This window comes from Vombatus ursinus, unplaced genomic scaffold, assembly GCF_900497805.2.
Source record: "Vombatus ursinus unplaced genomic scaffold, bare-nosed wombat genome assembly UNPS02005236.1, whole genome shotgun sequence".
Classification (NCBI taxonomy): Eukaryota; Metazoa; Chordata; class Mammalia; order Diprotodontia; family Vombatidae; genus Vombatus; species Vombatus ursinus.
This window is the reverse complement of record NW_020945014.1, coordinates 7,463,075-7,475,606: the sequence shown is the minus strand read 5'-3', so window position 1 is coordinate 7,475,606 and position 12,532 is coordinate 7,463,075. Positions and strand designations below refer to the sequence as shown.

The window sequence follows — 12,532 nt, the reverse complement described above, 5'->3', positions numbered from 1 at the left end:
ACAGATCATTTATTAAGCACAAAGTACTATGTACCAGACACTGCACTAAATGCAGAGGATAGGAAAAAAAAGAAAATGTGACAATCCAAGGAACTTAAAGTCTAAAACAATACACATTAGTATAATCTAAAACAATATACATAGTGAGGGGTGGGTGTATAAAAGAGGTTGGGGGGGGTGACCCAAGATGTGTAGGTCAAGCAGGCCAAGTCAGAATTTGCCATCATGATTGGGATATAATATGGAGGTTGGAATGAGGACTCATCAATCATCCAGTTGGCCTCAGCATGGAGTCATCCTCAGGAGGCAAGAAAGCCATGCAGGTGGAGAGAGCCAGGTAAAGAGCAAAACAAAGGCTAAAAAAAAGGCATATTCTTGGAATGTAAGTGCCTTTAACAAAATCAGGATCATAAGATCCTGAATTGGAACCTGAATAAGGATCATAGGATTGAAGCTGGAAGGGACCTTAGAAGTCAGGTAGTATAACCCTTTCATTTACAGATAGGAAAACTGAGGTCTACGCTGGTTATGAGACTTACCAGGTATGGCTCAGGAAGGAATCTCAGGTCACTTAGGTCAACCTGGAACTATCAAACTAATGAAAGAATCCCCTCCCAGACAGAGTCTCTAGTGGTTTTCTTTTCTCTGCTTGAGGATTTTCAGTGACAGAGACTGGCTCCTCCAGAGACAGACCATTCTGTTCTTATATAAAGTAGATTATTGAGGTAGATTATCTGCAATCCAGTTGCAATTTGCTCCCGGTAACTCCCAGTTGGGAGTGCAGGGTTTTATAATTGTCTAGCCCACCTTCCAAAGTGGTAGTGAGGATTAAATGAGATAATGGATGTAAAATCAGCTTTGAAAGAAAAAAAATGGCACAGAAACTTTAGGAGGAAGCTGTTTTGTTATGATTCAAGGTACAGGCTTTGCCTCAGGACTAGCCTGAGGCAGAAAGGCAGATGGACAAAATTTGTTTTTGAAAATCCTAAATTCTGCTCCTTAGGTCTGTTTTCCCTGGCATAGATCAATGAGTATAGGCACTTGGGTGCCTGGCATTGTGCTTTGTTCTGGGGACACAAAGACAAAATCAAACAATCCCCATCCTCAGGGAGGTCGAATTCTAGATAAGATGCTATAATAATAACAACAAAAACAAGAATAGCAATAATAATAGCTACTCTTTTATAGCACTTTAGGGTTTGAATGAATACGTATGTATGTATATATGTATATGTATGTATATATATGTATGTATGTGTATACATATATACATACATATATATATATATATGTGTATACACACACACACACACACGTACATCCATATACGTAAAATCTTATTTGAGGCTCACCACAACCCAGTAAGGTAGGTGTTGCTATTATCCCCATTTTATAATAAACAGTCTCTAGGGGAAGGTTGCTTACCAGGCCACAAAACCATAAAATATCTAGGGCAGGTTGATAACTCTGGACTTCGTGATTCAGAGTCCAGCATTTTACACTATGTCACCAACTGCATGTATAATGGGGTTCTGGCATATATGCAGACACCATCAGTTTGCTAAGATGGTTTCATCCTAACGAGCTACTTCTGGGAGAGCTACGAGGACTATAACAAATGTGAGCCTTCTTCACTTGCCTCCCATGTAGTTGGGAGGAGCCAATTTTATCCCTGAGGACTTGTAGGCAATGGCTCTGCTTTGTTCTTGCTATATATGTGAAGTAAATATTCTCTTAAAAGCTACCTGTGTTAAGTGATTAAAGGTAACTGGGATGATAGTTACTGGACCCTTAAAAATGGTGGGGAACACAGCCCATAGGGGCTCAAGTCAATGACAGAGAAATGAAAGCCCCGAGAGGAAGTGATGGGTCTGGCCCCAAGAGAGTGGAACCAATGGCGATCATGTTAATATGAACATAAACAAAGTAATAACAAAGTGGGAGCTAGATGTTATGGTGGATAGAACAAAGTGGATAGAATCAGAAAAACTTGAGTTCTAATTTGACCTTTAGATACTTACTAGCTGTGTGACCCTGGGCGAGTCAGTTAGCCCCATTTACCTCAGTCTACTCATCTGTAAAATGATCTGGAGAAGGAAATGGCAAACTACTCCAGTATCTTTGCCAAGAAAACCCTAAATGGGGTCACAAAGAGTCTGAAAACCATGAAATAACAACACTAATAAAATAATAATAAAAATACCTGGAATTTATATGGTGCTTTTAGGTTCGCAAATTACTCTATATATGCTATCTCATTTGATCCTGTCAACATTTCTGTGAAGTCAATACTGTTCTTATCCCCATTTTACAGATGGGAAAACTGAGACAGTCTTAAGTGATGTTTCCAGGATCACATAGCTAAGTCAGTATCTGATGCAGGATTTGAACTCAGGTGTTCTTGACTCCAAGTCCTGTGCTCTTATCCACTGTGACACCTAACTGCCATACATATGTACACATCACTCCATTAATCAAGAATGAGTTATTAATTATTTACTATGTGCTATGTACTTTGCTAGGAAGTTGAAATACAAAGTAAGAAAAAAAAGATCTCAACTCTAGGAGTTCAGATTCTAATAGGAAAGACAACATGTAAATAAGTATATAGAAGGTATGTACAAACACACACACACACACACAGGTTATTGAAGATAATCTCAGAGGAAAGGGAAACTAAGAGTGATTTGAAACAGAGAATATTAGACTGGAAAAATTCAATTAAATTTGACTTGCATTTACTAAATCCCAACTATGGGCAAAGTACTAAGGCACAAGGATAAAAAATAATAATAAAAATAAAAAAACCTTGAAACTGACCCTGGCTTCTTTGATGTGCTTACTTTTCAATGAATACAGTGGTTGGAAATATATTATTTAATCCAATATCTCCCTCCCCATTTTAGAAACAGAAACCTGATGTTTAGAAAGGTAGGATCACAGAACTACACAGTAAAAGAATCTGGACCATAACCCAGGACATTCAATCAATCAACAAACATTTAATAAGAACTTGCTAGGCATTGTGCTGAGCATTGAGCATACAAATAAAGATAAAAATATAAAAACAGTGCCTGATCTCAAGAAGCCTACATACTAACGGGGAGACAAAAGGTGAATCAGTAGGTCCATGCAGGGCAAATTAGAAGGAAAGTCACGTTGAAGGTAAAGCTCAGGTGGTTTGGAGCCCTGAGAAGGCAGCCTTTGAGCAACGTCTTGAAATAAAACAGTGATGTCAAGAGGTGAAAATGAGGAGGGTGAACATTCCAGGAATGGAATACAAACAGTGCAAAGTCATGGGAATGGGAGATAGAGTGTCATGTGTGGGAAATAGTTTTTAAAGAGACCTAAATGCCAGAGGACTATATATTTAATCCTGGAGGTAAAAGGAAGCCACTGGATGTTACTGGGGTGGAGGTGGCATAGTCACATCTATACTTTAGGAAAATCACTTTGGCAGCTGTGTAAAGAATAGATTGGAATGAAGAGAGACAGAAGGCAGGGGAAATTAGGCTATTACCATAGCCCAGGCTAGAGGTGATAAGGACTGGATTAGGCTGGTGTCTGTTTGAATAGGAAAAAAAAGCTAATAAATGTGAATGATGGTGTGGAAATGACAAGATATGGCAACAGACTGGATAGATGGGATGAAAGATAGTGAGGAACCAAGGATAACACTGAGGTTATGAAGCTGAGGGGTTGAAAAGATGGTGGTCCCTCCAGCAGTAATGAAGAAATTAGTAAGGCAGTGGTGGTAGGGAGGGATAATGAGTTTGGTTTGAGATATGTTAAGTCTGAGCTGCTCATAGAAGGACCATCCAGCTCTAAACTACTCCCTCTTCACCTCTCATCAAAAAGCTTACCTACGTAAGAGTCATTTCCCTGGAGAGTAAATAATAGGTGAGAAAAATTAGTCCCTACTAATGTGTTAATTCTTGGAAGCCCTTATTGAAATCAGGCAGAATCATAGATTTAGAGCTAGAAAGGACCTTAGAGGTCTTCATTTTACAGATGGGGAAACTGAGGTCCATAAGGGTTAAGTAACTTGCCCAGATTCATACAGGTAGTAAATATCTGAGGTAGGACTTCAATTCTTTGGTAATTTGACTGATGTTCTATCTTTCCAGATTTATTTTGCAACTCTCCCCATGTTATGCACTATGCTTCAGCCAAACTGGAGTTCTCATCCTACCCTATATACATCTCATAGTTGTTGTTTTTAACTTGTTTGACTCCATGCCTAGAACTCTATTGTACATGCTCTCTCTCTTTTCAAAATGTTGGAACCTAATTAAAATCAATCAATGGACATTTACTATCTCCTTAGGATAGTGGAGGATAGAAGGGCCTGGCATGCTATGGGCTCCATGGGGTCACAAAGAGTTGAACACGACTGAACGTCTAAACAACAACAACATGCTAAGTAGGTAGTCCAGGCTAAGCTAAGGAGCATACGAAGATCATGGAATTATAAATTCACAGTTGGAAGTTAGTTGGCCTTCTTCATTTTACAAGTGAGGAAAGTTAGGCTTAGAAAAGTTAAGCGACTTGTCTAAGATCACTCAACTAATACATGCCATAACTGGGGTTTGAATTTACATCCTCTGACTCTAAGCCACAAGTAAGCCAAGCCCTCAGTAGATAAAGACAGGAACACAAATAAGTATTATGCCACGTGGACTGTCACTAGTACAGAGGATAAATGCAAAGTGCTATGGGAGCTCAGAGGAAGTAACTTATGACTGAGGGACCTAGGAAGGCTACATAGAAGAAGTAACATTTGAGCTGGATATTGAAGGATTGTCAGCATCTTGACAGGCAAAGACTAAGCTAGGAAGAACATTAAGGAACCAAGGAATAGCATGGACAAAGTTAAAACAAACAAGTTAAAAACAACAACTATGAGATGTATATAGGGTAGGATGAGAACTCCAGTTTGGCTGAAGCATAGTGCATAACATGGGGAGAGTTGCAAAATAAATCTGGAAAGATAGAACATCAGTCAAATTACCAAAGAATTATTTAATAGAACTAGAAAAATAATAATGACCATCTGGAGGAACAGAAAGTCAAGTATATTAAGGGAAATGGTGGCAGGAGGAAGAAAAAAATAGGTACCTAGTAGTACCAGAATTCAAACAATGATACAAAAGCAGGAATCATCAAAATTATTTGATAGTGGCTAAAAGACAGAGAGCTCAATTAGTGGAAAAGATTTGGTATACAACATACAGGAGTAAACAGTAAGCTTATGTTGGTTACACCCCTAAGACTCCAGCTGTAAGGACATACTGTTCAAGAAAGATTACAGAGAAAAGTATAAAGCAATCTGGCAGAAATGAAGTATAGACCAACATTTCACACCACATACTAAGATAAGCTCTAAAAGTAATGATTTAAATATGAGGTGACATTATAAAGAAATTAGAGGAGCAAAGAAGAAATTACTTTTCAGATATATGGATAGGGGAAAAGTTGATCACCAAACAATGGATAGAGAGGACACTCTCTCTTCTCAAAATGTCTGAACCTAATTAAAATCAATCAACGGACATTTACTGACCCCTTAGGATAAGTGGAGGATAGACATGAATGACAAAATAGACACTTTTTATTACCTAAATTGTTTTATAAAGTTTGCATAAATACAACCAAATGTGGCTAAAATTTGGAAGGAAAATATTTGTAGTAAATCCTTCTGATAAAAGTCTCCTATCCAAAATATTTAAGGAATTGATTTAAATTTATACAAATAAGAGAAATTCTCCAGTAAATAAATGATCAAAAGATAAATGGTAAAAGGCAATTTTAAAAGGAAGAAAGCCAACCTATCAACAACCACATTAGAAAAATACTCCAAATCAATAGTAGAGAAATAGCATAGTAAGCAGAGTTTTAAATTTAAAGTCAGAAAGAACTTAGTTCAAATCTCTCCCTCTGGTTGGAGAGGGTGAAAAGTGGATTGTAGAGAGCTCCTCCCAGATCCTCCATTTAAGGACGGGGCCTAGGACAGCCATCTCATAATTTTCCTACCAGCTACCCTTAAGGACTTTATCATCATTCCCTCCAGAATCTCACTGTAAGATCTCATCAACCCTGATTCTTATACCCCCTGCCCCGTGGCTCCCTCCCTCCCTCCCTCCCTCCCTCTGGTTAGAGAAGGTAGAAGGTGGACAGTGGAGAGTTCCTCCCAGATCCTCCATTTAAAGGAGGGTACCTAGAGCAGTCATTTCATAATTTCCCACCAGCTGCAAAAAGATATTAACCCCATTTTGCATATGAATAAATCAAGGCCTCCAAATATAAAATGGCTTACCCAAGGTAGCATAGTCCTGAGATTCAAACCCAGGTCTTAACTCCAAAGATGTTCTCTGTCGTCTACCATACTGTGGCCTCAGAAGCTAGCTAGGTTCAAACCTTATTAAATTCACCAATCACTGAGCTCTTGTCTCCCATCAGTCATCACTGTCTCAATGCTCTGGCGTATCATATAAATAGTTTGCAAAATAACATAATTAGTTAGTGAGTCTTAGGGAGCTAGCTCCAGGCCAGAGACACCATTCAGCTAACCACAGGACGACAGAGATCCCTGCTAATCAGAGAGCCTGGGGCCTGTCATTATAAGTCTCTGGGTTTTCTGGTAAGGCAGAATATCTGTGCTTCAAGGAACACATATCCTTGCCCAGGCTATAAATAGTGAAGAATTACCATCTCCAAGTCCCTTGTTGTTTTGTTATTTTGGTATATTTGTGCTCTTCTATCAAACTGCTGCTTGATGGGTGCTCTGGGGAGACAACGACCTGCACAGTAACTGCCTGGGCTACCCTGCCATACTCGCCCTGGAGCTAGAGATGCTGGGCTCAGGGGTGGAGTCCAAACCACGCCTGGCACAAAATCTTTAGCTCATAACTAACTGGAAGAAATCTTAGTCCGTGAAACATTATAACACAGAATGCTTAAGTGCAGGACATAAAGTGTTAGCACATAGGATATTAGAGCTAGCAGAGTCCTTACAACATAAGATGTTAGAATGTGGAATCTTTCAACTTAGGGCATAAAACATTAGAATATATAATTATTAGAGCTAGAAGGGAGCTCAGAACATAAGAGACCTGGGAGAAATGTCTGAAAATTGTTAGGAGATTTAATGTTAGAGTTGGAAGGGAGCTTAGAACACACATGATCTAGGCAATGATTATGTGATGTTCCAAACTTTCCATTTTATAGGCTGAGACCAAAGAGATGAAGCAATTTGCTTGAGGACACAGAGATGACACACAGTGGCAGAGTAAAGATGGGAACTGAGGCCTCCTAAATCCTAGTCCAGTGCCTTTTTCTTTTCTATTCTCCCTCCAAGCAAGGCTAATCCTTGGCAAAACACTCCCTTCACTTCCCCATGCCTCATTTATTCAAGCCAGTCTTTCTCCTTCACCTGCAAAGTCCTATATCTGCAACAAAGGGGTACAGGAACCTGCGTGTTCACACTAGCTCAGAAGAGCCAATTATTATGTTCTCAGGGTGAGTATTTACACCTTGGAAATAAGCAAACCACAAATCAGAGCCTGAATTATTTTTGTTGTTGCTGTTGATTGTCTAGACAAGAAAATGATGTAGAATATGTTAATACACAGATTAAACTTAAAAGTGTGCCCTCCACATTCATTTCAGAGAGCCGACTGTTAAATATTTAAGAGCATACCCCTAACTCTGCCCCTACTGAAATTCTACCTATTTTTCAAGGCCTAGTTCAAGTAGCTCCTTTCTTTTCGCAGAGGGTAAATTCTACATCATTTCTATGTCATGACAAGATTCTAGGGGAGGATGCTTTGGAGGAGCTATAATCTGCATCGGGGAAGTTCATCCCACCAATGACTCAGTTAGAAATTCCTAAAGACATTACGTTTTCTACAGTGATAATATTAGTTATATATGGAGTGGGAAGTTGGGTGGCGGAGACAGGTAAGAATTAGAAATGGGAGACCAGGAACTAGAAGTAGTCATCACATAAAGGTAGCAAAGTTTCCTCAATAACAGGTCATGAAACAATACCAGACTCATTTCTTTTTTTCCTTTTTCATTTCTTTTTTTTTTTTGGACAGGGTTACTAGATAGAAAAATCAAGGGAATGTTGTAGGTAAAACTTTAGATTTTAGAAATGTATTTAACAAGATCTATCATGGTATTCCTCTGAAAAAAGATGGGACCTAAATGCTAGTATAATTAGGTATATTTTGAACTATTTGAATGACTAGAACCAAAGAGTAAGCCATTAATGGAATTGTGTGAAACTGAAAAGAGCCCTCTAGTCAAAGGTAACAAAGATACATACTTGACCCTATGCTATTTAAAACTTTTTTTTTATCAGCAGCTTAGATAAAGCCATAGATGTTTGCAGATGACACAAAACCAGGGAAGGATAGCTAATATTTTAGACAATAGACTCTAGATCTAAAAGGATCTCAACAAGCAAAAACAGTAGGCCCAAGTCAAGAAGATGAAATTTAATGCAGATTAAATATAAAGCCTTACATTCGGATTCAAAAAATCAATTTCACAAGGAGGAAGCATGAATAGACAGCAGGTTCTCAGAAATGATGGACAGGGTTTCAAAAGTGTAGTGATGGTTTAAATGCTTGGATAAATTAGGTTGCTTTGAGAGGAGCTGAATGTCTAGAATGAGGGATGCCATTAGTGCCACTCACATCTAGCCTCATTAAATTGCAGGTCCTATTCATGTCATGAGTTGTTTGATGTCTATTTGTATTTGTGTTTAGCTTTAAGCAGCATATTTTTGGAGGGACATTGACAAATGGGAGCTTATCTAGAGGTTGGCAGTGTGATAGAAGACCTTGAAAAAGGCACTAGGCATCTTAATAGAAAGAAGGCATAAAGGTCTAGACCTGTGAATTCATTGATACAGAGACCTACCAATGAGGAAATTCTTTCTACCAGTGCAAGTAAGCACCTTCTCCATAATATATTGTCTTACACTAGAATTACCAAGAGTACTGAGAGGTTACATGAATTTCTCAGGGTAATATAGCCAGTATGTGTCAGAAGTAGGAGATAAACACAAGTCTTCCTGGCATTTAGTCTGGCTCTTTATCACTATGCATGCTACCTTTCTTCCTTTATAGATTCTCATAATTTCATTATATCACTATAGCTATGATGTCCTCCTTGTTGAGCACTCCCTCCAATAGTATATTCTGCAGTACACTGACCTCCTTCTAATTTTGTGTAACTCTCTTCCCTAACTCTTTCCTAGTTCCTACCATCCCTTTAATCCTTCACAGAGGCTCTTATAGAGATATAGATTTAGGTTGATGCAGGGAAAGGCTTCTTAATGATCAGAGCTATCAAGGAGTGAAATGGTCAAGCTTGAGAAATCATGGAGGCCTTCAGGTAGATGTGGGGAACCACTTGTTGGGGTTGTTGTAGAGTGCTAGACAGGCTCAGATTGGATTAAATGACCTCTGAGGTCCTCCCTCCCTCTCCTCCACCTGCTCTCACATTCTGTGGAATAACAGAGGAAAGCAAATTTCTAGACTCTCCTTTTGTTTTTGGGTGTGATTAAACTCTACATCTGAAAGAACCAGGTATCTCCTTAAAAGAGGACTCCTAGGTATAGATGCAGTGAGTGCCTCACAAAAAAAAAGAGGACTCCTCTCTGCTATTCTCTACAGCAATGTGATATATGTGTGTGTGTGTGTGTGCGTGCATACACACATGCATACATACATACACACATAATGTTTATAATTTTTCCCTTCTCCTTCTCCTCTACAATTTTGTTCCTAGCAAAATCTCCTGACTAGTTTCCAGGGAGAGGTGACCCAGTCCTATTGATTTACTTGATGTGTTTTATCTAAGGAATAACCTAGTTAAATGGAGACAAGGTTATCCTCAGATGTTTGGCCATCAGGAGATGAATTTTGCAGGCATAGCAACTTATGCAGTCTATCTCCTCAGGTGGGTGGGGGTGAGGGATGGGAGTGTTTGAATCTGTAATGACTGAGAGTGAATCCAAACCGATGAAACTATGAATTCTTAAAGTCTTGAAGTCATGATACCTTGCATCATTTAGAAGTAACTATAAAATATGCATGAGGTACTGAAGTGAGTAATTGTACCTTAACATTAATTTACAAAAATATTCACCATTTCCTATAAATAACAGCTCTTCGGTACAAGCAAATGTTTTTTACAAGCGATTATCTGCCAAACTAGGAAGCTACAGAATAAAGACAGTAAAAACTAAAGTATTAGGAATTTCTGCTCTTTGAAGATCAATCAGAAATGATGAATCAACACTTTTAAATTAAGATAGAAGTTACTGAGGGGAAAAAAAGGATTTCTGCTAAAAAAGAAAAAAATAGTCTATTTGCAGACATCTTTCCAAAGAGCATATCTGTTCTGTAAAAGGAGACTCACCTTGTGGGAATCCCAGAGATACCTATTATCTGCCTACAACATCACAAAATGCAAAATTCCGGCCCTTATAGTTGGAGAGTCCTTTGAAAGGTGAATGTTTGGGATGTGTAAAGAGAAAAGAAGGACTTACGGAGAATTCCTCTCTACTGGCTTTGGGAGAGGTAGACTGCAAAATGGTAGAACTCCCCAGAGCAGAGAGGACAGTAAGTTACCATTTCCAAGATCAGATTTAAATCACCATGCAATTTCTCTCATACCTGTGATTTCATTGGTTCCTCCATTGGTGAGCTTAAAGCGATCTCCTTCCACGCGTACACTGGGGCACAGCACATCTGCAGAAGGACAGAAGGAAAAGGCAGAATTACTAACCCAAAAGGCACACAGCCAACCAGGCTGGGCATATCAATTCTTATAAATCTGTGGCACTGTCTGTCCACAAAACACTTTGGTTTCATCTCTTGTGATGCAGTGGAGAAAGCACTGGGTTTGGAGAAAGAAAGAGACAGGTTTGTATCCTACCTAAGACACTGACCAGTTGTGCGATCTTAAATAGGTCACTTATCCTTTTTCAGCCTCAATCTTCTCATGTGAAAAGTGGAGTAATTATAGCATTTATCTCATTGTGTTATCGTAAGGGTTAAATAAAATGAAGCATATTGACATACCAGTTATCGTTATTTAACATATCATTTTGTGTACCACAGCTATGTGTTTGTACTAAAAATCAATATTGGATGGTCAAAAGATAACTAGATTTGGAATCAGAGAATCTTGGTTCAAATCCTATCTCTGCTATTTACTCTCCATTTAATCTTGGGCAATTAAGTCACTTACTCTCTCTGCGTCTCAGTTTATTCATCTGAAAAAGGAAGATGTTAGACTAAATAACGATAATAATAATAGCTAACAGTTACATAACACCTACCGTGTGCCAGGCACCGTGCTAAGCACTTTATAATTATTTTCATTTCTTCATCGTCATCATCCTCACTAGTATTTATATATTTATATGACATTTATATTCTTTTTATTAATTGTATCACCAGCATTAGCCACAGTGCCTGTCACATAGTCAGAAACAATAAATGTTGGCTTTAAGGTTTGAAAAGTGCTTCACAAATTTTATCTTATTTGATCCTCACAACAACCTTGGAAGTTATGTACCATTACTACCCCCACTTCACAGATGAGGAAATTGAGGCAAATGGAGGTTAAATGACTTGCTCTGGGTCACACAGCTAATTAGTGTCTGAGATAAGATCTGAGCTCAGGTCTTCCAGACTTCAGGTCCACCACTCTATCCATTGCGCCGCTGAGCTGTTTCTAAAGTACTTTCCATTCTAATCTATTAACTTATAGTCCCTAGTAGACTCTAAGCTCCATAAGTGTAAGAATTATGGTTTCTATGAATTGTATCCTGGCATATATATATTTCCTGATTCTGTTTATTTTACCCTAGACCATTTTATACAAGTCTTCCCATGTTTCTCTGAATTCTTCTTATTTATCATTTCTTTCTGCATAATAATACTCTAATAGGTGGCAGGTAACCAAAAGGTCAATCTACTACCACCCTTTGGACCACCGCTCCTCCTCAGATCTTAGAAGAGATAGCCTAGGGACTCTGGGGTCCAAAGGCCTACAAAATACAGTACATTCCAATCTAATAGTCCTACTTCCAACCCAGAACCTATAGCCACCATCCAGGGGAGCGACTCCCGTGGAGAAGGAGTATCTCATCCCTATCATGACCATCGCCAAACCACTTACCAACTGTATGCATGTAAGTGGAGCAATGTAGCAGCAACAGGGAAGGTTTTCACAGCTTATGCTCTTCAGCATTTTTCTATATACTAAATAGACAGGAATTGGTTGGCTTTACACACAAACTCAATGTACACACACAACACTCACATACAGAACATACATACACACAATGGAAAAATCCTACACACATACACACAAAACACATGACATACACATACACATTTGGCCTAGATTTGTGATTTTATTAATATAGGGAACTCCTAGTGTGGTACCTTTCTCCTAAATAAAGGATAATTAAATTCTCAGAGAACTGTCTAGGGCACTGAGATGT

At 38.6% G+C, this 12,532-nt stretch overlaps 1 protein-coding gene across 1 annotated transcript in view; it reads right to left on the bottom strand.

Annotated features, from left to right (window-relative positions):
* Positions 1–12,532, bottom strand: part of COL22A1 (collagen type XXII alpha 1 chain) — a 523,255-nt gene that overhangs the window by 442,998 nt on the left and 67,725 nt on the right. Inside the window, exon 3 of the mRNA XM_027845270.1 lies at positions 10,692–10,766. Within this exon, the coding sequence (XP_027701071.1) occupies positions 10,692–10,766 (75 nt within the window). The remainder of the gene's footprint in view (positions 1–10,691; positions 10,767–12,532) is intronic.